The sequence below is a fragment of the Rattus norvegicus genome, chromosome 6, assembly GCF_021556685.1.
Source record: "Rattus norvegicus strain SHRSP/BbbUtx chromosome 6, alternate assembly SHRSP_T2T, whole genome shotgun sequence".
Classification (NCBI taxonomy): Eukaryota; Metazoa; Chordata; class Mammalia; order Rodentia; family Muridae; genus Rattus; species Rattus norvegicus.
The window spans coordinates 124192812-124218689 of NC_141539.1; the positions used below are offsets into that span (position 1 = coordinate 124192812).

Sequence of the window (25878 nt, forward strand, 5' to 3'; positions counted from 1 at the left end):
TGCTTTCTAGAATTTCAAAGAAGTAAAAAGAAACATCTCCTTACCTGCTCTACGCCAAAATTTCATGTGTTTAATCCCAGCTGTAATTAGTTTATCAGGCACATAGGGGTTCATTTTCACAACAAAAATCTTATCTTTACTGCCTCTGAAACAAACCAAAATGTTTTAGCTCTGTGGATAACCCATCCCAGAACAACCCACATCCTATCTGAAGTCTTCTACCTACTGGATAATTGTTTCCTGCTGGTATCTGACATTCAGGCTGTGGAATCATTTATTTGTACTTTTGTTGCTATTTAAATATGTTAACTCTGCTCAGCAGATTCTCCAGACAGTAGAAAACATGAACATAGAACTTCAGTTAGATAGTACCCATGAGCCCTGCTGGATATTGAACAGGGAATGCTATGTGTGGAATGCTATGTGACAAGAAAGGGTTTAAAAATTTTGAAGTAGGAATTAGTAACAATTTAACATATCATTCAATATTCCTTTTATTACATTTATTTATTTCAGAGGAGAAGTAATCATTGAGTGTCAGACACGGGGGACAGCCTGCAGGGATCACTTCTCTCCTTCTACCATGTCATAGGTCTAGTGATCAAGCTAAAGTTACACTCGGTGTCTTTGGACATCATCTATACACTTCATAAAAAGCATTCATATTTTTAAGTACTTTAGCATCTCAATCTGAGGAATAACAAACTTAAAATGTAGTCTCTGGCACCATTAACTACTTTCCCCTTCAAGCACTGTTAATATTTTATTATAAAATAAATGTTCATTTTAGAAAACATAGAAATGAAGAAAATATTAGAAAAACATACATTTATACATACACACACATATGTATGTCTTTTTTCAATTACATGTGTGAGCATTTGGCCATGCTTCCCAGTTGGTATATAACAGCATTTAATGGAAGTCATTGTTTGAGAATGGCAAATTGAAATAGTAATTTCCAATTTCCTATTATAGGCAAATTTAAAAAATAGGTTCACAAGGGCTAAGCTTACAAAGAAATAATAAAATAATTTATTATTTGGTTTGATTATATTTATTTAATTGTAATAAAAGCTGTAATTACTTAAAAAAGAAAAACCTCACATACTAGCTTGACTTCAAAACAGCGAAGTACATGGTAACATTAGTGTTTTGCCGACATGGGAAGTATTCTCCCTACCTTGCCACTGAAAGTTTCTCCCCTTTCTTCCAATCCCACAATACAATGGTGTGGCTGTCATCTATTCCAACTGAAGCTAGGCGTTTCCCATCAGCTGTGACAACCAAAAAGATGAGATTCCAATTTAATTTCATTCAGTCAAACCCATCTAAAGTGTTTTCTAGAGCCACACGTTCTCATTTGAATAGGACCTCCACCCCAAGGCTCTTGTGGCATGCTGGATGCTTGCCCCCAGGTGATGCAAACTGGTAGACTAGTTAAGAGATGGACCTGGTATGGAGATTCAATGTTGGCTGCTCTGCTCTAAGAAAGGTATAATGCTGGAGGGGGTGGGGTTGTTCCTAAAGCTCTAGCCTGTCTGTGGAATCCACTGCTCAACAGGGCTGACTTGTCTGGATGCAGTGGGAAAGGCTGCACCTAATCTTGCAGAGACTTAATGTGCCAGGGTGGGGAAGATTCAGGGGGCCCCCACCTTCTCAGAGGAGAAGGGGAGGGGAGCAGCATTTGGGATGTAAATAAATACATAAAAAGAAAGCTATAATGCTCTTTCAGGAAGAGTTAGCTCTATTGTAATGGTTGCTATAATAAAAACAAGTTAGACCCCTAAACCTCTCTGGCTTCCTGTCTCACCGTGTTATATCTTCCTTTTACACTTAACTCCCGCCATGATGCTATCTGTCACACTGTGATACAAGCAAGGAGAATCTCGCCACAAGCAGAACCAATGGAGCCTCCTGACTTGAACTTTTAATTTCCATAACTGTGAGTTAACCAGATCTCTGTTTTTATTAGTACCCACCTCAGGTGTGATTTTATAGCAACAGAAAGTAGACTAATATGCTAGAGCACTATATTGAAAACTTTAAAAAGTAATGATAAATGTTAGACAATATGCATTCATCCATGAAAAGAGAATTTAGAAGAGAGTGAGGATACTGGTTTTTATAAAGTTTTAGAGTGTGTGTGTGTGTGTAAGTCAGAAGACACTCTATGAAGGTGGTTCTCTCCATCTACCTTTATATGCGCACAAAGGATTGAACTCAGGTTGTCAGACTCATGAAGCAAGTGATTTTATCCACAGAGCCATCTTCCAAGTTAGGAATTCCGATGGGTTTTTGATTCACTGTCACACTCAAGTTACTTTATGTATTCAGGAGATTGGGAGGAAGGAAGGATGGAATGCTGAATGTATAAAATGATGGCTATTGTACGTACCCCGTGTGGTGAGTATTACTTAATACATGTTTGTGTAAGAACATCATACTAGGGCCTCAAGGACAGCCCAATGGTAGAGCACTTCTTTGGTGTATGTAAAGCCTTGGCATCCACTACTGGCACCACACACATAAATCACCCTATACCCCATCAACATAAATAAGTCAATTAAAACAATTAAAACAAATCCAAAATCTTCATTAATTAAATGAGAAAAATCAGGAAAGGAAGGGGAAATGCATCTATTTCAACTAAATTCACTGTAAGAACTTTACTGTGACATAAAAATTCAGTGACTGAAGTTCATCAAAGAAAATGCATCTACATTACAACATGCTATCATTAACATGACTGCTTTTAGTGTAGACCAAGTTTCAGTTGTCACTGTTAGCAAACAGCAAGTAATGGCTATATTAAATATTGAAGCCAATGACTACTGTAACAGTGACAGACACGCATGTGTCTACAGGTTATGAGGGTCACAGTGTGAGAAGAACCTTTTCCACTCTGCCTCACTTTTGCAACCCTTAATCAGTTGCTCAGTGCTACCACTGATGGTTTTATTGTTGACCCTTGCAGTCTGCTTTACATTTTTTTGATTCTTGACTATTAGTACTCTTGACTATGTGTGTGTGTATATGCCTCCCCCCAAATCTCATTTATGAATAACTGACTTTGGCTAGGGCAGCAAAAACACCAATTCATGGCATACATATCTTCAATAATGACACTGTCTCCCAATGCACACAGCAGCTTTTACTGCAGGCATATCTGCAGTTGCTACACTGACAGCATGAACTGAAATTGTAAGATCCACTAAAACTGCTACTTAATAAGGACATCTAAAAAGCACTCCTAGTCACCCTAAACATCTTAAAAGTTTACTCTGAAGCTACAGAAGATCAGTATCAAGGTTTATTCACAGGGAAGGGACATATTACAGGAGCACCTGTGATGGTTTTAGGTGTTTTGCAGAAAACCATTTTTATGCTACATTATCATGGACATTTTTAAAAGACTTCATGGCTATAGTCATTACACTGTAATTATAAACAAGCCAGAAGACCAAGTTCCACCATTAGCTTGCTCACAACAGTATGCACACTTGACAAACTCTGCGAAGCCAAATGGCAAGCTTAGCTAGCATGGATTCACAAGTTATGTTCCCTCTGAAGTTTGAACATTCTTACTGAGACAGAGAGCCTCACCTGAGAAATCCACAGCACAGATGCCATATTGGTGGTAGCCCTTTAATATAGACAATGGTTTAATGGTTTCTGTGTCCCAGACGTGAATTGAGGGATCTCTACCAACCTGATAAAGATATAATTATAAAAGGCATTGTAAACAATTATTTTTATATCTGCTAAAAGGAAACAAAATGCTTATATAATCTTTACTTGTCATAGAAACTTATCAAGTTAAAAACAAAAAGCAGGTAATAAGCACCGTATTTTTCATTAACATTTCTTCCAATTCTAATGAGACAGAAGAGAGCAGAGTGAAGAGATAGAGAAGGAAAATGATACAAACTAATGGAAATGAAACACATCACCATTTTATTCACATACACTTAGTACCCACTAATTTGCTAACTAAAAACAGTCTGAAGATGTTATTAATTAAGAGGGTTGAATTAAGAGGGTTGAGGTTGTGGCTTACGGGCACAGCACATGTTTAGTACATATGGAGTCCCATGTTGAATACCCAGGGCAAAACAAAAACAGATAATAAAGCTAGGCACAGTGTCTCTCTATATATTATAGAACTATATATGACTCATTCTCCTTCTATAATTCATTAAAGAAGATAATAGATGATTACTAAGACCCTATTGTTGGCAGAGTTCCTGTGAAGAGCGCTTTAAGTATTATGACATTTAGATAACTTCTGCAAACTCCTTAGAAGAACAGGACATTTCAAATAAGAACATATGGCCTCATGAGAATAAAACAGCTTTCAAGGAAAGACGTCACGAAACAGATAATACACAATAGAGCTGTGACTTCAGAAAGTCTTGGATGAAGAGAAGCAATCAAGATTATTCTAGATTACAATACTGGTAAAACCAAAAATTCAGAAAGGGTCAAAGCAGTAAGCATGGACATGAGACCAAAGTGGACAACAGCATTCTGGCATTAGTCATTTTTTACACCATTAATACAGTTTTTATTGATATACATAATCTAAAATAGTGGGGTCATAACATTTTTACATGTGTATAATACACTTTTAAACACACTGCCCCTCCTAGAAGAAACTTCAAACGCACTCTCATACCCCTTACCCCATCCCTTTAACTTTACGCTATAGCTTGGATCTGAAGGGCCCTCATATGTTAGAGTTGATCTCTAGCCCATGGCTGTAATCAGGAATGGCAAACCTTTAAGACATAGAGCCTAGTGGGAGGAGGCTCAGTCATTTGTAGTGTCACCTCAAAGGCCCATTCCTATTTGTCTGCTTCACAGCCAGCACGGCTGAGCAGTTTCCCCCATCATGTGTCCCCTAATGTGCCACCTCACCATGGGCTCAAAGGCAACAAGGCCACATGACCACTGAAACCCCTGAAGCTGAGAAGCAAGGTAAATCTGTCCTCTTTGTTTCCTTCAGACATTTTGCCATAGCAACAAACATGAGACTAACCAGTGGTTTATGATGCTCCCTTACACACAAGTAATCTACAATTTTCAATTATTGCTCTGGAACTATGTAATTAACTATAAAGGTACATATATCATGATTATATATAAAGCAGTTCCTGAAAAAACAATGGTAGAGGACAAGTATACTTTTATACAAGAGAAACAGCACTGACCCGGCCAATGGCTCATTAAGCCATCCACCTAACATTCCTAGAGATCTTTAAGTTTTACCTCTGACGGTTTACAGCATGACTCCTGCCTAATACTCCAGTTTCCTTCATTTTCACCACTGTTTCTTCCTAATTTTGTGACTTGTCATTTAAATATAACCCTTCAAGAGTCCCCCTTTAAATACCCTGGTTCTTCTTTTGACATTTTTGTCTGAAACAAGTTTCTTTCCATTTCAATGATTAAATCCACAAAGTCTCCCAAGCCTCTTTGATTTCTTTTTTTTTTTTATTTAGAGAATACTTTATTAGTTTTTGTAATCAAACCCACGTATATAAGACCTTACATATTTAATACAGTGTGTTACCCCTGTACAAATGGAAAAAACTTAAGTTCAACATTTCTGGACCAATATGGCTGTTACTTTCTGTACAGTGCCAACTCAACACAGTAAACGGGGATACTTTTTTCGAAAGTTGACAGCACAGGTAAAGTTTCAAAAAATTCAAATTATATATCTGTATATATATATTTATATTTATATAAAAAGACCAATAATAGCAGTGTGTTATGCATCAACAGCAGCAACAGCTTTTCCAGGTTCTGCAGTCATCTGAACAAAACTGTAGAGACATCCAGCACACTCCATTAAAAAAAAAAAAGTAAAAAAACAAAACCCGAGAAAACAGCACAGTTCTGTTACTCTTGTGGTACCTGGCACCATTTTTTTTTAAATTAGCTTCTCAATCATCATCTGGAAAGAAAACATTCTGAGCAACATCATTAAAAACAGCTCTGATAAAGCACGGTCACTACTACGTATCATAAAGCAGGTACAAGCTATTTTATATCCACAGAGGTATGATACAGTACTGTCCTACATCTATAATACTAGAGGATACAATTTAAAAGGCATTATTTGAGACTTGATTCTACTTTTCCAGCAGAGGGCCCAAAGGATGGTGTGACACAGCTTTGTAAAGAAACATACTCTAGACAGGATTTCCTTTCACTAGTGGCACACTTCTAAGGATTCATTCTCTCCATGAATGTCAGCTAAAACCGTTATTAAAAAAATGAAATATCCCTAGAACAAAACCGTATAACCACCGGATTCACATGAAGATGACCTAGTGGAGACAAGCTGGACCTCACCTTACCAACAAGCTATCAAATCTGTTATGTTTAAACAGTGAGACCTCCAAGGAAGGAGATGCCAAGTAGTGCTTCAAAGCTTCGGACCACAATCAAACACAGCATCCTTTTCAACAGAAGCAGAAGCTCATCTGAATATGCTCATGGATGCTGACATCAACATTTAATCATCTCCTCACTCATCCAGGAAGAGGGGGAGATCAGTTACTACTGTACTTTAATGTGTTCAACCAAATCACCATATTACAAAAATAGCAAGCTGCCATAATAAAAAATAAGGCTCCTCTATCCAGCACCAGATAGCATCATTTTACTTTCAAGCCTAGAAATTGCACACTTGTATATAAACCAACCGAAGATGAGGATTGAGAGTTCATCTTGGTGGATTTTTCCTTTGATGAATATGAAGTGTCCTTCCTTATCTTTTTTGATGACTTTTAATTGAAAATTGATTTTATTTGATATTAGAATGGCTACTCCAGCTTGCTTCTTCTGACCATTTGCTTGGAAAGTTGTTTTCCAGCCTTTCACTCTGAGGTAGTGTCTGTCTTTGTCTCTGAGGTGTGTTTCCTGTAGGCAGCAGAATGCAGGGTCCTCATTGCGTATCCAGTTTGTTAATCTATGTCTTTTTATTGGGGAGTTGAGGCCATTGATATTGAGAGATATTAAGGAATAGTGATTATTGCTTCCTGTTATATTCATATTTGGATGTGAGGTTATGTTTGTGTGCTTTCATTCTCCTTGTTTTGTTGCCAAGACGATTAGTTTCTTGCTTCTTCTAGGGTATAGCTTGCCTCCTTATGTTGGGCTTTACCCTTTATTATCCTTTGTAGTGCTGGATTTATAGAAAGATATTGTGTAAATTTGGTTTTGTCATGGAATATCTTGGTTTCTCCATCTATGTTAATTGAGAGTTTTGCAGGATACAGTAACCTGGGCTGGCATTTGTGTTCTCTTGGGGTCTGTATGACATCTGTCCAGGATCTTCTGGCCTTCATAGTTTCTGGCGAAAAGTCTGGTGTGATTCTGATAGGTCTGCCTTTATATGTTACTTGACCTTTTTCCCTTACTGCTTTTAATATTCTTTCTTTATTTTGTGCGTTTGGTGTTTTGACAATTATGTGACGGGAGGTGTTTCTTTTCTGGTCCAATCTATTTGGAGTTCTGTAGGCTTCTTGTATGCCTATGGGTATCTCTTTTTTTAGGTTAGGGAAGTTTTCTTCTATGATTTTGTTGAAGATATTTACTGGTCCTTTGAGCTGGGAGTCTTCACTCTCTTCTATACCTATTATCCTTAGGTTTGATCTTCTCATTGAGTCCTGGATTTCCTGTATGTTTTGGACCAGTAGCTTTTTCCGCTTTACATTATCTTTGACAGTTGAGTCAATGATTTCTATGGAATCTTCTGCTCCCGAGATTCTCTCTTCCATCTCTTGTATTCTGTTGGTGAAGCTTGTATCTACAGCTCCTTGTCTTTTCTTTTGATTTTCTATGTCCAGGGTTGTTTCCATGTGTTCTTTCTTGATTGCTTCTATTTCCATTTTTAATTCCTTCAACTGTTTGATTGTGTTTTCCTGGAATTCTTTCAGGGATTTTTGCGATTCCTCTCTGTAGGCTTCTACTTGTTCTCTAAGGGAGTTCTTTATGTCTTTCTTGAAGTCCTCCAGCATCATGATCAAATATGATTTTGAAACTAGATTTCTGGTGTGTTTGGATATTCAGTGTTTGCTTTGGTGGGAGAATTGGGCTCCGATGATGCCATGTAGTCTTGGTTTCTGTTGCTTGGGTTCCTGCGCTTGCCTCTCGCCATCAGATTATCTCTAGTGTTACTTTGTTCTGCTATTTCTGACTGTGGCTAGACTGTCCTATAAGCCTGTGTGTCAGGAGTGCTGTAGACCTGTTTTCCTGTTTTCTTTCAGCCAGTTATGGGGACAGAGTGTTCTGCTTTCGGGCGTGTAGTTTTTCCTCTCTACAGGTCTTCAGCTGTTCCTGTGGGCCTGTGTCTTGAGTTCACCAGGCAGGTTTCTTGCAGGGGAAAAGTTGGTCCTACCTGTGGTTCCAAGGCTCAAGTTTGCTCGTGGGGCTGCCTAAGTCCTCTCCGCGGCGGCAGCAACCGGGAAGATCTGCGCCGCTCTTTCCGGGAGCCTCCGTGCACCAGGGTTCCAGATGGCGTTTGGTGTTTTCCTCTGGCGTCTGGATGTGCACAGAGTGCAGTCTCTTCTGGTTTCCCAGGCGTGTCTGCTTCTCTGAAGGTTCAGCTCTCCCTCCCACGGGATTTGGGTGCAGAGAACTGTTTATCCGGTCTGTTTCCTTCAGGTTCCGGCGGTGTCTCAGGCGCAGGGGTCCTGCCGCTCCTGGGCCCTCCCCTACGGGAACCCAGAGGCCTTATACAGTTGCCTCTTGGGCCAGGGATGTGGGCAGGGGTGGGCAGTGTTGGTGGTCTCCTCCGCTCTGCAGCCTCAGGAGTGCCCACCTGATCAGGCGGTGAGGTCTCTCTCCCACGGGGTTTGGGAGCAGAGAGTTTGATTTCTTTTTATGCACTCAATACCGACATTTTCAGTTCCATGTTGATCACTTCAAACATCTCATCTGCAGTGATGATGGATGTTAGGGACTGACATTCACGGAGAAGTTATTTACTTTACAGATTCTATTCCACAGCCCTAAAAACTCTGGTTTATTTAACAACCATCATAATTCCTTAAGTTAGGTACCAATTGTATCCTTAGTTTAAAGATGAGGAAACAGAGGCACAGAATTTGACATAGACAATAAATAAAGGCTCTTTGATTTAAACACCAAATTCCGTCTGGCTGATAATAGCACATAGCACTAAAGAAGCAGGACTGGGACATCTCATTTCAGGGATACAGGCACACATTGGTCAGTGTTCTATCACGGTGACAAAGCACTGGAGATAATCAACTTATTTTGACTCATGGTTTTCAAGATTTCATTCCATGGTTGCTTGTCATGTTTGCCTTTGGGTATCAAATATTTTCAAAGTTTGGGATAAAAGTAAAGTAAACAAACATTAAGAAGCTACTAAAGTTCTTAAATACAGTAAGAATCTACAGACAATATTTTGCCTCCTTCTTTATGAATACCCACATAGAGAGGTGTTCATTACAAAATTTCAGAACCTATGCCATTGCAAACCTGGTAGGTACTGCAATTGAAAAATAAGACATAGTCATTCTGTGTTTTCCTGTTTCCTGTTTGTCAAGTAATTACTTATATTGCTTTAGTGACTCAACCTAAAAAAATCAGGTTTAGGGGCTGGAGAGATGGCTCAACAGTCAAGAGCACTTACTGCTCTGCCAAATGACCCAGGTCCACTCAATGGCTCACATCATCTATAATTCTAGTACCAGGGTATCTTATACTCTTTTCTAGCCTCCATGAGTACAGCATGCACATGGTACACAGAAATATATGCAGGCAAGACATCTATACACATAAAAATAAAAATAAATCTCAAAGTAAGGTTTTGTAAAGGTTTCCTATCTGACTTATTGTTTCATGGCCTTTTAAGGGAACTTACCTGGCCTGTTGCCACATAGTCTTTCAAAGGATGAATAGCCAGACACAGGATATCATCATCATGACCCAAGTAAAAACGCTGAGTGTTCTGTTGTCTATTATATATGACACCCACTGCTGCTACATGGTACACAATTTCACCAATTTGAGTGTAGAAAAGATTGCTTCGACAGTCATAACCTCTGTAACTAATGCAGAAAACAAATCATGCGCAACACATTTTAATCTTTTATCTGATCAATATCTAGCAGAGAGATGTATGTATCATTGGGATCATCTAATTTTCAGTTTTAAAAGAACTGAATAATTAAAAAATACCAGCTTCTTAGAATCTACATACTATTGTGAGTTTCTCAGATTACAGATAGCTAAATCTAGGCTAAGGTATTGAGTGAGAAAAAAAAATCAGGTCTAGAAAAGGAATTTCTGGTATTCTAACAATTTCAAAAACACTATCACATTTGTTTTCTACAGAGTAAAGCCACTTCTTTTTATACATAATCAGATAAGGAAAGAATATATGTTTGTATTCGGGTATTTCTGGAAGTAAATATTATTTATAGGGCAAGGGACTGACAGGGCACAGGGAGAGGAAGAAAAGAGACAGGAGGATTTCAAACAGCACTTTTCTATGCACATTGCTGAGCTGTGACTATGTAACACAGGTTTCCACAGTAACTGTAAGCAGCAATTAGAAGACACAGATCTTCAAATGGTGAAAACAATCCCATCAATGACAACCTTGCTTTGTGCTTCAAAGAAGTCCAACTCACATAACACAGTGGAACAAAAATGCCATCTATTTTAACACTAGAAAAGAAATCCTTTTTAAAAAGAGTTATCCTACTTGTGTGTGTATCTGTCGCACATGTGCAGGCGCTTTTGGAGGCCACCTGATGTAGCTTCTAGGAATGGAACTTAGGTCCCATGGAAGAGCAGCAAACCTTCCTAACCACAGAGCTATCTCTCTAGTCCTGGAAACACTTTTCATAAATTCTTTTCAAATTCTGAGAAGGCATCACCACTCTGGTGAGAAAATGTGTGCTGAGTGAGAGTAGCGGTTGCTGCTGCACCCCTGAACTGAGAGGCCCGTACGTCATGTGCTCAAGGACTCCAGAAACCAGTAACAACGAGATGGACATCAAATCCTAACTACTCAGGCAAGGGTATTAAGTGCAAACGCAAATTCAAACACACGAATGAAGACAGTATTTTGTACCCATGAATGAAGTGTAATCGAATACTATTTCCTGGAGCACGTTCTCTTCGTTTAGAAGTAGCACTTTTCTGCTTCTCTTTGCATTGTTCTTTGAGTTGAGGTAGATCTTCTTTGTAAACCTTAAAAATATATGCAGAAATACGATCAAGGTAAGAATTAATAAAGATGCTCATATACGTAATATAACTTTCATATGCTGATAAGAGAACACTTGGAATTTAGTGCTCCAAGACCTTTCTATGAGTCATATGGAAACATTAAAGGGGAATGTGGCAGTCTCCTGTAACAAACAGTATAGACAGGCAAACAGAACACTGGCTTACTTAGTACATCAAGAATTTAATATAAAAGAGCACTTTATGCACGTGTGCTATGATGATCAAAGGGGAAACGAAAGGGTTACCAATACTGGACAAATTAAAGTCATAAAAATTCACAATAGATATAAGTAGTGGGAATCAAGATGAAGAAACTGGACTTTGGGAGACTAAGTCACAGGTTAATAGGACATTACCTGCCGGTGGTAAGTAAGCTGTGTCTCTTGCTCAATCTCAGAATCTAGTTCCGGAACATCAGACAGATCTGAATCTGATTCATCGCTGTTGGACTCAGTCAGACTTTCTGTAAACGTTTAAAAAACAAAGTGTCATTTGTTTAAAGGCATTGTTGAAAGTATTGTTTACTTTCAATACAACAGTGGAAAACTATTGACTAAGAGAGGACTGTCAGCTTGACATGTAAACAAGCCATAACAGTTAAATGAAATGACCTATCCAAGTGACACTGACGTCAGTAAACTACACTACAGATTATCTAACCATCCACGCACTGAAACACAACAGCTCCTTTAAATCCCCACACTGCCTCCCCAATGGCTGCTACACTAAATTTAAGTGTCCGTGCAGATATAATTGAATATAACTTACAATCAGCATGAAAAACAGCTATAAATTCTACATACAACAGATGAATGGACATTTTCTTGATTTCTTACAGGGCATTAAAAACCTTGGAACCCATATCTCCAAGATGTTGGTAGAACTATTATTTCACTCATTTGACAAATTAAACTCCCACCCAAATTCGTCGTATAGCATGCTCCACGACCCCAACTTTGAAGATATGCATCTACTCTAATGGGACAGCTCTGCTGGCTGAGAAGCCTCAATGGTAAAGTTGCTAGTGTGGAGATATGGATGGGGAGCTGTTCGTGCTTACCTTGCGGTGCTATGTGAAGAGCATCTTTTAATTTTCTCTCAGGAATAAATTTCCACTGAAAGACAGAGTGATCCGCTCCACCAATAGAAATAACCCACTGGTAATCATGTGACCATCTGACATTAGTTACATGAGCTGAATGGCCAATGTATTTTCTGAACTTGGCCCCTATAACAAAAATATATCTTTAAATTGATAAAGGGCAACACACACACACACACACACACACACACACACACACACACACACTCTCTCCCCATTTTAAACAACAACCACTTTATCCAAACTATTACAACATCACAAAATGACCAGAAGAGAAAATGATCTTAAAATTAGTTAAAAGAACAAATGGATGAACTGAAGGGTTCAAATATTTCCTTTGCTTATTTTATCATATAGTTTGGTAGGAACTACAAAAACTGTGAGATATATGCAGTTTGGACACAGGACTTGTACGAAGAGAGCTAGATGGGACCCAAAAGCCAACTCCCAGATGACTAGCTTTCATAATAGCAGGAGGTGCATACATGCTGCCAAGGGACGCAAGCTCAACCATCCTACCAGCTGTGACACCTATGAACTACAACAATGATAATCAAGGACGATACTCCCTCAAGGTGTAATGATGACACATATTTTGGTGGTAACCAGCAGCTGTATAACGGGACTCAAGGCTTGCTCAGCAGGAGAGGAATCATGAGTAGTACCTAGGCAACTACCAAAGGCCACTGAGGTCCAGATTTCAGAGGAGAACATACTGTTGCCTCACCTAGACTCCTAACTTTAGTCTAATTACTTATTCCTACACCCACAGACAAGGGTAGCTCCTAATCTTTATCGAAGAATCTTTTTTGTATCCAAGATTATTACAGAAAGTCATGACTGGTCAAAATGTGGGGAGCCCAGTCCCAACTGATAACATCTGTAACACCTAAGGCTTGGGGATGTTATAAATGAACCGTAAGAACTCTGGAAGTCTTCTGCAAGATAGAATATTCTAGATATGACAGGGAAGTTTCACCCATGAAGTCTCAACAAAATGGCTGCTAAAATAAGACCTGAACAATGACAGCACTAGTTGGCATGCCAAAGTAAATGGGGGGGGGGAGGGGGATGAATATAGTCTCAGTCCTAGAGAGGTACAGGCAAATGTACAAACTACTGAGGGAGGGAGGACCAGCCTTCCTCACAGATGAGCACTCTAAAGCTCAGCCAACCCCAAAAGGTCAGCCAGGAAAAATACAAAAAAGCAACACTGAATTAGCGTTGTGTATTTATATATTTATTTGCAGATACATTGTAGATATGTATGTGTAATTTGAAAGGGGAGTCATGAGAGGTGTGGGAGGGAGAAAAAAAGAGGAGGAAATTATGTAATTAATTTTTATTAAATAAAAAAGTAAAAAACATAGAAAAACAAACTGTTAGGTGGTAGGTGTGCTGGTTCACACCTGGCTCCAAGGAAGGCTAAGGTGGGAAAAATCACAAGTTTGAGGCCTGCCTGAGCAACTTTGTGAGACATTACCTGGGGTAATGTTGTGAGACAAACGGGCTGGGGTATATGTAGTTTACTAACATGTGTCAGTCTCTGGTTTTGATCCCCATTAGCATACACACACACACACACACACACAAAATAAAGCAAAATGTATGGCACATGCACACACACACACACACACACACACACACACACACACACACACACACGGAAATAGATAAAAAGATTCCATTGTCAAAGAACATACATGGGTTCAACCTAAGTAGCAGATGTACAGCTTGGTCTTCATGTGGGTCCCAAATAACTGGAGTGAGGGCTATCCCAAAAGCTGTTGCCTGTATGTGGAATATGTTCTTCTAGCTGGGCTGCCTTGTTTGGCCTCAGTGGGAGATCAGGATGCACCCAGCCTCGTGGAGACTTGAAGGGCCAGTGTGTTGGGGGGATATCCCGGGGGCCCCCACCCCCTCAGAAGAGAAGGAGAGGGAGGATGAGGAAGGGACTGTGGGAAGGGGTGACCAAGAGGGGGGCAGTGAGTGGAATATAAAGTAATTAAGTAAAAAAAATAATAACAATAATAAAACATTTTTTTAAAGATTTGGTTGTATAGAAATTAAGAACTAGTAGATAAAAGACATTAAAAAAATAAAAAAGAGGCCAAGCATGGTAACACACACCTGTAATCCCTATATTTAGGAGGTAAAGACTGGCAGATCCAGAACTTAGGTCTAGCCTTTTCAACTATACTAAGTTTGAGGCTAGCCTGGGATTCATGAAACCATCTATTAGAAAAATAAAAGGGAAAAGGAGAGAAGAAAAAGACTGGTTGCATATTGAAAGATGATAGCTGAAAATTATAAATATTATAATTTGAACTTATTGAAATATGTAAACATGGGCTGGAGAGATGGCTCAGCGGTTTAGAGCACTGACTGCGCTTCCAGAGGTCCTGAGTTCAATTCCCAGCAACTACATGGTGGCTCACAACCATCTGTCATGAGGTCTGATGCCCTCTTCTGGTGTACTCACATAAAATAAATCTTTAAAAAAAAAAGTAAACATTTCAACAAAAGAAGCAACCATATAGAAAGAAGAATACACAGGGAATACATAAACCTGCCCCGAAAACATCTGAAAATAAAGCTCAGTCTCATTAGGAAAGATTTTAATGAGACCACAAAACATGACCATTTACAGTATCTACATTCACCAAAATTAGAAGAAAGTTTGGTGAGGCGAGTGCCGAAGAGGCTGTGAGTCCTCGGGTATTGATGACATTTTCTAACTATTCTGACGGGCTGGAGAGATGGCTCAGCGGTTAAGAGCACCGACTGCTCTTCCAGAGGTCCTGAGTTCAAATCCCAGCAACCACATGGTGGCTCACAACCATCTGTAAAGAGATCACCCTCTTCTGGTGTGTCTGAAGACAGCTACAGTGTACTGATATATAATAAATAAATAAAATCTTAGAAAGCAAACTGACATCTTTTTATAATGTTCAACTCCATATTCTCTTTCATATGATAGACCTCTTGGAGAAACTTGCATGTGTTAACAAAAGATTAGAAATGGCTCCAATGTCAACTAATGGAAAAGTAAATGCATAAACTATAACAGACACTTACAGTGTAATTAGTTCATGGCAATGAAAAACGACCCAAACTATATGTGGAACAATACAGATGAGTCTTCAAGGAATAGCATGTATGATGCCTGGTGACTCACGTGTCTTGTGGTAGAAGACTAGAAGCAGGCTTCACTAGCTAGAAGCACAGCCAGCCTTTACTCACAGACTCAGAATAAATTCAAGAATAATCTTTGGCAAAAAATTTCATAACTAGAAAAATAAATGTAACAGGACAGTAATTTTTGAATTGACAAAATAAAATCGTTCATCAATTAGTATATACTCTAAAATAATAGCTCATAATTTATTTAGACTATATAAAAGCATAACTAACATCTTTTATGACAGGGTAAATAAAATATTAGAAAAAAGGTACCTTTTCTTAAACATGGATATCGGAATAATTTTACAACTCCATAGTCATCAGCTGTAACTAAAACCTGGCCAACATAGTTTCCATCTACTGAGTTTATATCATTGATGTCAGAATACTTGGGCCAAATTCCATTGACTTCAAGGCCTGCAACACACGTCCATGAAGCCCAGTGCATGCCTTTTACTTCTTCTTTGCTTGTCACTTCCTTTCCTCCTAAAAGTAAAAGAGTCTTCAGTTAACTAATTACTTTGCTTGACTCTTTTCACTCAAATGTCCATTTTATACCTTATACCTAAGTTAGAGAAGAAGACATGAACAGACAGGTAAGTGTGGATTAGGAGAGAAAACAAAATTAAATACTACAACATTAGGTAGTCTGAACATAATTACCAATTCAGCAGGCTCATTCCCATGGAAAACAGAACTGAAACTCACTAAATTCATGATATAGATTAGTGACACCTGAGTGAGCAAAGAATGTCTTTCTTCAGAGGTGATTAGGGGCTTGGCTCTGAGGAAGCTAAGACTGCATTGGGGTGAATGAGGCCTTCCCTTCTGGCAACTCCTAGCCTGAGCTCTCCTACATCTATGAGGCCCTCATCCTCAGGACAACACTGAGAGGACTGCTCCCTGTACAGCTGCTGCTCCATCAGAGGAGAAGGAAGTGGAAGCAGAGAAGGAATCTAAGGGGTCTCTTGACAGCATGGGCTTTGGTCTTCTCTTCAATGTGTTCGATAAACACCCAAAGAAGGAAGAGAAAAGGGAGGGAAGGAGGGAGGAAGGAAGGGAAGGCTTGAGAGAGAAAGAGGGGTAGAAGAGAAGGAAGGGAAGACAGAAAGGGGTGGAATGGAAAGAAGGAAGGAAGGAAGGAAGGAAGGAAAGAAGGAAGGAAGGAAGGAAAGAAGGAAGGAAGGAAAGAAGGAAGGAAAGAAGGAAGGAAAGAAGGAAGGAAGGAAAGAAGGAAAGAAGGAAAGAAGGAAGGAAAGAAGGAAGGAAGGAAAGAAGGAAGGAAAGAAGGAAGGAAAGGAGGAAGGAAGGAAGGAAAGGAGGAAGGAAGGAAAGAAGGAAGGAAGGAAGGAAAGAAGGAAGGGAGGAAGGAAGGAAAGAGGGAAGGAAGGAAGGAAAGAGGGAAGGAAGGAAGGAAGGAAGGAAAGGAGGAAGGAAGGAAAGAAGGATAGAAGGAAGGAAGGAAGGAAGGAAGGAAGGAAAGGAGGAAGGAAGGAAGGAAGGAAGGAAAGGAGGAAGGAAGGAAGGAAGGAAAGGAGGAAGGAAGGAAGGAAGGAAGGAAGGAAGGGAGGAAGGAAGGAAAGAAGGAAGGGAGGAAGGAAGGAAGGAAAGGAGGGAGGAAGGAAGGAAGGAAAGAAGGAAGGGAGGAAGGAAGGAAAGAAGAAAGGAAGGAAGGAAAGAAGGAAAGAAGGAAGGAAGGAAAGAAGGAAAGGAGGAAGGAAGGAAAGAAGGAAAGAAGGAAGGAAGGAAGGAAGGAAGGAAGGAAAGAAGGAAAGAAGGAAAGAAGGAAGGAAGGAAAGGAGGAAGGAAGGAAAGAAGGAAAGAAGGAAAGGAGGAAGGAAGGAAAGAAGGAAAGAAGGAAGGAAGGAAGGAAAGAAGGAAAGAAGGAAGGAAGGAAAGAAGGAAGGAAGGAAAGAAGGAAAGAAGGAAGGAAGGAAAGGAGGAAGGAAGGAAAGAAGGAAAGAAGGAAAGGAGGAAGGAAGGAAAGAAGGAAAGAAGGAAGGAAGGAAGGAAAGAAGGAAAGAAGGAAGGAAGGAAGGAAGGAAGGAAGGAAGGAAGGAAGGAAGGACAAATGCTCTAACAAAGAGGAAACACTAAAAAAGGACTAAAATGGAATGATCAGTGAACGGTGATACACTCTGCTAGGTAAGAGGACTTTAGGACTCAGTAAATCTTCGCTGTAAGTCACCAATGAAAAGCTTGGGGGACAATCATGGACTGTCTTATGCAAGTAGTCTCGTTAAATAAGTTTTTAATGAGAGATTAATTTACAAAGCACCACATTAGATAGAGGTATGGAAGGTCATTTTTAGAGGTGTGGAGTTTTAACTAAGAAGGGTTTGGACTGCTGGTTTCTAAGAGCTGAGAGGGGCACAGTGATGGGAAAATGTTGTCCAGGGGGCACTAAGTTCCAGGTGTGTAGGATGAGTTCTAAGTGTCCTTTCTGAAAGTACAGCACAGTAACTGTTATTCCTCAGTTTTAAACTGTGTGTTTAAAATTGCTAAGAAAGATCTTGAATATTTCTACTTCACATGAAAATTAAAATAACTGTATTAGGTGACAGGCATACCAATCAGTGTGATTGTGGTAATTATTTTATAATGTCCAATATATGTACATTAAAGGCTGGGTATGTGGCATTTGCCTTTAATCCCAGCACTAAATTTGAGACCAGCATGGTCTACATAGCCAGTTCTAGTCTAGCCAGAGAACATGAGACCTTATCTCAAATTTCAAAAAACTCACATTGTATATTTTAAACATTGAATTTTGATGTCAATTACAATTCAATACTCTGGTGGGGAAAAACTCTAAAGATATCTGTCTTATGGAAAAGACCATGGTGCCTGAAATAGCTCAGATTACTCTACCTATAATCAAATACTTTACAATTTACTGTTATTGAGAGTTGAAATACTACTGCTATTATAAGTCTATGATCTATATGCAATGTGCGAGGGAAGTTTACCTGGCATCTTGTAGAGAAGTCGTTTCCCACTGCCGTCATTTGTCTGTAAGTATTTACTGTCTGAAGACCAATCCAAATGAGTGATGAAGCTAAGGGAACCGACGCATTCACCCACTTTTTTGTAACGCTGAGCAACTCCATAGATGTCAACTGAGCTGTCATTGCAGCCAACCGCAAGGTAAGTGCCATCTGGAGAATATTTCAGCTCATGGATTGCTTCTTTCCTGTCTTTAATATGTACAACTTCAGTCATATCTCTGTAAAAAGAGGAAAGACTGTCTGAGCAAAAGTCCCAACAGAATTTTAAAATTTCTCCAAGCACAGAGGTTCCATCAAGTATGCACAAACTGACATACATGTACGGTAAGTGGTATCTACTTAGGAGTAGTTATTCTGCTGACGAGAAATAAATAGAAAAAAAAAAGGATGATGCAGTACGTGGTGACAGCACCTGCCAGCATAAAGTCCTGAATTTGAACCTCAGCACTGAAAAAAAAAGTACAAGAGAAAAATGTTAAATTTCAGTGCATAAATAAGCTCATTTAAAGTTCCCTATAGCTCCCTACTAAATTTCTGTATTCAAATAATAAAAGATTTAGCCATATTTTTTAGTGATAAAAGTTCTTTGTAAATACTGAATTTGTGAAATATTCTTAAACAGCATAATTTTCAAACACATTTCATAATGAGCAAATGTGCAAAGTGATATTTGGGAAATTAGCAAAGTAAGAAAGAATGCAGCATTCTGGCAATATATGTCAATATCTATCTTATATAACCACCTAGGTTGTTTTAATTCATTTTTCCACACTAGTGGATTTTATTTCAAATGTTCCCCTTTCTTGGCGATCTCCTTTTGTAGCCCAGGCTGGCCTCAAACTTCCAATCCTTCTGCTCTACCTCCCAAGCAACTGAATAACTGGCACACACCCCCATGCTCAACTTATTTAAAAAAAAAAACAGAGCGGAGTTCAGCCATTTTTTCTAGGATGCCTTAAAATTAACTTCCAAAATAGCATGGGTATTGGTAACAGGCATAAAAACAGATGAACGCTTCAGTTTAACCCAATTGAGTTTTCAAACTTTTACAACTAGAAGAACAGGAAGGACAGAGATGCAGGTGAGATGGGAAGAGGATGGAGAGACGACCACCTCTCACGGCAGCTGTCTCTCCATGTGAACTCTGCGTCTACCACTTGGAATACTCCAGTTTAGCAATCTCAGAAGCAGGGGCATGTTTCCCGGTTTTTTAATTTGCTAAACGGAGGTTAGAGAAAATGTTAAATTCTTTAAAAGGCAGTGAACACTTATGGGGCTTTAGTACTAAGTTATCAAACTTAAATTGACCTTGCATGACAGACATAAAACAACTGTGATAATATATGCTAACTGCCCAAAAGGAGTATACAAAAGTGCAAGAAAGAATGAGATGTGGGCTAAGGCTGGACTGAAAGCAGGACAAAGCCGTAGCAGGGTAAATCTATGAGCATAAGGCATGAGACACCGGCTGAGTCTGAAAGAGGAGAGCCATAATATGACACAGTACATACAAGTATGGAAGCATGTAGTGGTGGTCTGTCTGAAGAATGGGGGACAACATAATGTGCACACAGCAACCAGTGGGAGGAGCAGAAATAGTAAGAAACAGTGAAGGCAGAGAGAGAGGCAGACAGAGTCCAGGCTTGCAGAGTGCAATTTTGGGAACTACTAACTAAAGTATTCCACAAACAAGCTTAAGCCCATCCTCACAACCTGGGCGGGAAAGTGGGGGGATGGCATCATGCAAGCAAGTTCATCTTGCCAATGTCAAGGAGTCAGTGCCAAGGTCTGGTTGAAACCTCTAAATAACTCCATAGGCTTAATCTATTTGTGAAATTCTGGGAACTATGCAGGTAATGCCAATTCAGGTTAAACTGGATCAATATGTCAGCTCTGTAGTAAGATGGCTGTAGTTATGTCAAGCTGACTCCACACAGAAAGAACAACAGTTTTAGAAACAAGAATAGTGATACAATAATGTAGATGTATTTAATAGCACTGGACATCTACACTTATTAAAATAAAAAATGAAAAGTATATAAAAACAGTTTTAAAAGAAAAATTACAACCCATCCCACTGTAAAACCCTACTGTTATTTTTTACACTGGGAGTCAAACCCAGAGCCTTGTACATGCTGGACAAGCACCCTACTATTTAACTGTGGCCCTAATAAGTAATTAATTATAGTCACTAAGTTAGGTAGGATGGCCTTGAACTCACTCAAGCCCAGGGAAACTTTCAATTCATAATCCTCCTGCTTCAGTCTCCGTAATAATTAGGATTATAAGTCTGTACCATCAAGTCCAATTATGAAGAAATTTTGTATAGAGTATAGAAAACCAGATCAGAGAGCTGGACACTGCGCACCATGTCAAGGATTACCAACTTCAGCCTAAGGAGCAGAAAGCCTTTGTTGGAAAGAGGATGAATGCAGACAAATGAGTCTGACAAGGAAGTCTCTACGATAAAGCTGGAAGTGATCTGGAAACTTCTTCCCTGCTGTAGCTTCCACCATGCCAGGGGCACTGTGCAGGGTGCTAGAGGAGAAAGGCATCATCAGTGGTCTCACACAATCACTCACAGATGAAGGAGGGCACAGAGGGCCCTGCCACACTGCTGAGCCACTGCTACTGACGTGTGTGTTGGAGAGAGGGAGCTAACGTCAGTTATGTAACCACTAATCGCCCCACTGCACTCTAGCAGTGTTCCAAACATCATCACATAGAAGGCCCGAGCTACTCTCACCAGTCACAAAAGGAAGCTAACTGCTGAGTGTGGGAAAGGGACGTACAGAGATGACGAAGGCTTGATGGAGGACGCTAACGAGAGTGACCAGAATGCATTATACATGTGTATGAACTTGCCAGAGTACAGATTTAATTAATGAAACGTCATGGATTTCGATCACAGCAGTCGGGGATGGTAAGGAGGGCTGCTCCACTCTATTCCAGGAGTGAGGAGATGAAAAAGCCCACACAGGAGTCTAACGGTGGAGTGGAAGGAAGAAAACTAACTTGACGGCTTCTGTGGAAGTGACTTAGACAAGCGAGACAAAGTAAAAGTGAATAAAGCATGTCTGCCCTGGGCTACTGGGTAGAGGAGTCCTGAGCTGGAGAAGGAAGACAGGTTTCATAAGCATGCTGTGTGAGTGAGCTGTGGCTCTAAGTACTGCTTTCAATGGCTGCACAGGGTAGAACTCAGTGTGTCTACCTACAATTCAACATCAACTGCCAACAGCTTTAACTTGTTTAAGACAAGACCTCCCTCTGTGGCCTTGGCTGGCCTGGAACTCACTAGGCAAGCCAGACTGGCTTCAAACCTAGCAATTTGACTGCCTCTGTTTCCTGACTGCTGGGATTAAAGGCATGTGCCACTGTGTCCAACCTTTTAATAAATTCCTTAAGCATTTATTAACTACACAAATGAAAGGTCAAAGCATAAAGAGACAAACAAGGAAACAAACACCTGCTCAGACACTTCTCCGAGCCCTGAGGCTGCTTAACAGCAAAGGACCAGGACTGAAAACAATTCTGTGCACAGGAGTCAGGGTCCCAGACTGTCACTCAGCCCAGCCAGCACTGTACTAAGCACTAAGCACTCTCTTTTTAAATAAAAGGTTTCTTGTGTGTGTGTGTGTGTGTGTGTGTGTGTGTGTGTGTGTGTGTGTGTGTGTGTGTGTAAACAAGTCAAATGTGAGTTCTGGGAGCCAAACTCAGTTCCTCTGCCAGAACAGTAGCTCTCCTGATCACTGAGGCAGCTCTCCAGCCTGCTTGCCAAGCATTCTTAATGCCCCAAGATAAAAGTTCTTGAGTTTAACTGTCCAACAAAACTATTTTTATAAGTATATTCATTTAATGAAACTAAACTTTGGAGCACATATAAGAAGAGGGAAAGAGAGGATAGGTGGTTAAGAGCAATATGCTAACAAGACAAGAACTCAGTGTTTCTGCCTCCACTAACCCCATACCTCACTCTAAGGACAGTGAGTGACCCATCCTTCATTCCAAGGGCGAGGTGGACTCCGTCGGCATTGACAGCGGCACATCGGATTGGCTCGTCCATATTACATCTCGCTATTAGAGCATGATCTACAAGGCTCCAAATCCTGTACAATTTAATCAAAAATGAAAATAATTAACTTATGCTGTAAAAATAATCTCTATAAGAATTTTTCAGTTAAAATAATCTGGTTTAAAGGAAGACATTTGCCTCTATGAAAACAGCAATATTATTATGATTAAAATGAAACAGTATCATAATTTATTTTTGTTTTTAAAATAATACAGCAGGAATGGAAAAATGGTTCCAAAGGTAAAAGTGTTTGCAGCTCAATCCCCAAAACCCATAATGGAAGGAGAGAACCAGCCTCTTAAAGTGGTCCTGACTTCCATACATGTCACGGCATTCATGAGCCCACACTCTCACTCTCACAAAGGCAGGAACAATTGTTTTTAAATATAAAAACAAACTGACATCACTATGACTCAATTGTTAATCTGAAATAGGTTAGTAACCTCTACCCCATAAAAATATCTATTACCTTAAATTATATATGTAAGACTGGCCATGATATTATATGTCTTTAATCCCAGCATTGGAGAGGCAGGCAGATCTCTGAGTTGGTGGCCAGCCTGATCTATAGGCAAGTTCCAGGTCAGCCAGAGTTACATAGTAAGGACTTATCTCAAAAAAAGTATATATGTAGGCTTTCGAATAGAGTACTTAAATGTTCAAATTCAGAAGCTATTCCAGACTATAATATTAAGTAAGATAACTTGAAAAGACCTATCATTTGAAAAACAAGGATTATGATTTCAGGTAACTTAAACGCAGGAAAAAATAATGAAGATCTAACGCATTCAAATAAGTTATAATAAAACTTTACATCAAAACTTGTAGACTTGAGAGCTAGAAAGATGTCTCAGTAGTTAGAAGACAGTCTAGGTCTTTCAGAGGAGTTGAGTTAAGGTCCCAGCACATACACAGGCAGCTTGAAACCAGCTGTAACTTCAACTCCAAGGGATCCAATACCCTCTTCTCACAGCCAATGGAATTCAGTGCACATATAGCATCCACATGCACACACACATAGAAATAAATATTAAAATAATAAACTGTCACCATGTTAATACAGTGATGAAACTCAGGGACATAGCAGAAATATGTAGCTACATATGTTATAAAACAAAAGCTCTAATTTAGTGAATAAGCATCTGTTTCAAGAGGTTAGAAAAAGATCAATGAAGAAAAATAGATTTTTTTTTACAATGATCTTATAGGTGATAGGTGTTATCTTTTTAAAAACTTGAAACTGTTTTATAGAAAAATAATTTTGTATACTAATTTTATATTCTTTTATAGCCATGGTATTCTCTAATTTTACATTTATCTTCTATTTTTGTATATGTGTTTGAGCTCATGGGTATCGAAGGAAGCCAAGAAATACCTTTAGATACAGTTAGTTGTGACTTGCCCAGTGTGGAGGCTGGGAACTAAATTCTCAGTCCACTGAGAGAACAGCAAGCACTCTTAACCACTGAGCTAGCTCTCCAGTTGCATTAATCCCCTTTTAATTTCATGAATTCATCTGCATTTTCTGTGGCTGTGTCTACACACAGAGTCATGTTGCCTAGGCATAAGAGCTGTTTTTCTCATCAGTCTCCTTCACACTCTCAAGCTGCTGCCCAGGCGCCTCTCTCTGGCCGTTCGGTGCTGATGTACCCTGCCTTTCCTGACCTCAGAGCTTCAGTGTTGCAACACTAATGGCAGCATTTGCTAAAGTCCTTGTTCTGTAGCACAAGTGTCAGCAAACACATCCTCTGAGACAAAGCCATGGCTGCATGTTTTTATGGAGTGAGAACTAAGGATGACTTTTACAAATTTTAATTGTTGAAAATCATAAAAGAATAAAAATTTTAAAAAATATACCAAGTTCAGATTCCATGTCTATAAACAGAGTTTTATAGGCACACCGCAGACATACTCATTTGTTTACACACTTCCTGCAGCTTACTCACATCAGAGGCAGATTTTAGTACAAATATTATATGTATTTGTTTGTGTGTATGTGTACGAATGCCTGAGCACGAAGGCAGGTCAGAGGCATTCATAATCCACTGAAGGTGTACGGTCACAAATACACTCTCAGTTGGAAAGTACTAATTCTTACAGTCTGAATTGGAGATTTCATGGTACCTTATTTTGTTTACCTAAGAAATGATGTACTTACCTGACTGAACGATCATCACTTCCGGTTACAGCCAAAGGCTTAGTAGGGTGAACAGCAAGCGCCCAAAGTTCACCTTCGCAATGCCCTTGCATAATTAGGAAAGGTTTATTTCTTTCATGCACAACAATTTCAAAAATTTCACTGTCCTGTGTTCCCACTAAAATGTGGTCACCTCGCCAACAAACACTCCTCACAGATAAACCTGGTAAAAAGCACATTAGTTCCAATATTGTACTTAACATCAGTGCTACAATGATAAAATATACACTTAATTGGAAATTAACTTTTGTATCTTTTATATCTTAGTTGTAAGAGAGTACAAAAGTCTAAATATACATTCCCACTGTCTTCAATTGTTTGTATTCCTTGCCATATGGAACAATAGACTCTTTTTCATATACATAATTTCTACCCATCCTTTAGATTACTTTTCCCTTCTCCTTTGCTGGGCAATTCTTAGAGTCATACTGTGTTTGTAGATAAAGTCTCACAAGCACTTAACAATGGTGAGTTCTCAGAACCTGCCTTTAAAGATGTGCATTTTCTAATTTTTTCTCTAACAACCTGACTTCTCACTGTATTTCATTTCTTAAATCTGATCATCAATATATTTAAAGGACAATAATTCACTTTTACTTTATCTTCATTTTTCACAGTTCCTGTTGACCCTTATGAAATAACATTCCCATTTTTTATTTATATAACATTGTCAATATAAAGACACCACAGACCTCATAATATTCTCTTGAGAATAAAGCAAAAGTGAATAGCATTATTTTGTAAGCTTCGAAATAATGCTCATAAAAAACTAATGAAAACAGAGTAGAAACTGACATCTAAAAGCTTATCATATACTGAGTTTTCTAAACAATTCATTAATTTATCTAATACTAGGAGATATTTGTAGTGATCTTAATTTACAGATAAAGCTAAACAATCAGACCAGAGATAGCTACATCTCTCTCCAGTAACACAAATATAAATATATTATAAACAAATATGATCTAAATGTGTTGCTTCCAATTTTAGACTTATAATTCAATGACATTAGTGACTAATAATTACTATTATG

General features: G+C 39.1%; 1 protein-coding gene across 9 annotated transcripts in view; it reads right to left on the reverse strand.

The window, feature by feature from the left end:
• Positions 1-25878, reverse strand: part of Eml5 (EMAP like 5) — a 131754-nt gene that overhangs the window by 70855 nt on the left and 35021 nt on the right. For all 9 annotated transcript variants that reach the window (XR_015622078.1, XR_015622080.1, XR_015622079.1 and 6 more), the window contains 11 exon segments: positions 24807-25008; positions 22545-22682; positions 18538-18794; positions 15842-16054; positions 12344-12511; positions 11640-11746; positions 11126-11244; positions 9908-10094; positions 3607-3712; positions 1184-1277; positions 45-145 (listed from right to left, as the gene is read on the reverse strand). Coding sequence is in view for 4 of the 9 variants with exons in the window: in XM_087554157.1 (XP_087410283.1) it covers positions 45-145; positions 1184-1277; positions 3607-3712; positions 9908-10094; positions 11126-11244; positions 11640-11746; positions 12344-12511; positions 15842-16054; positions 18538-18794; positions 22545-22682; positions 24807-25008 (1692 nt within the window). In the remaining 5 variants the exon portion in view is untranslated.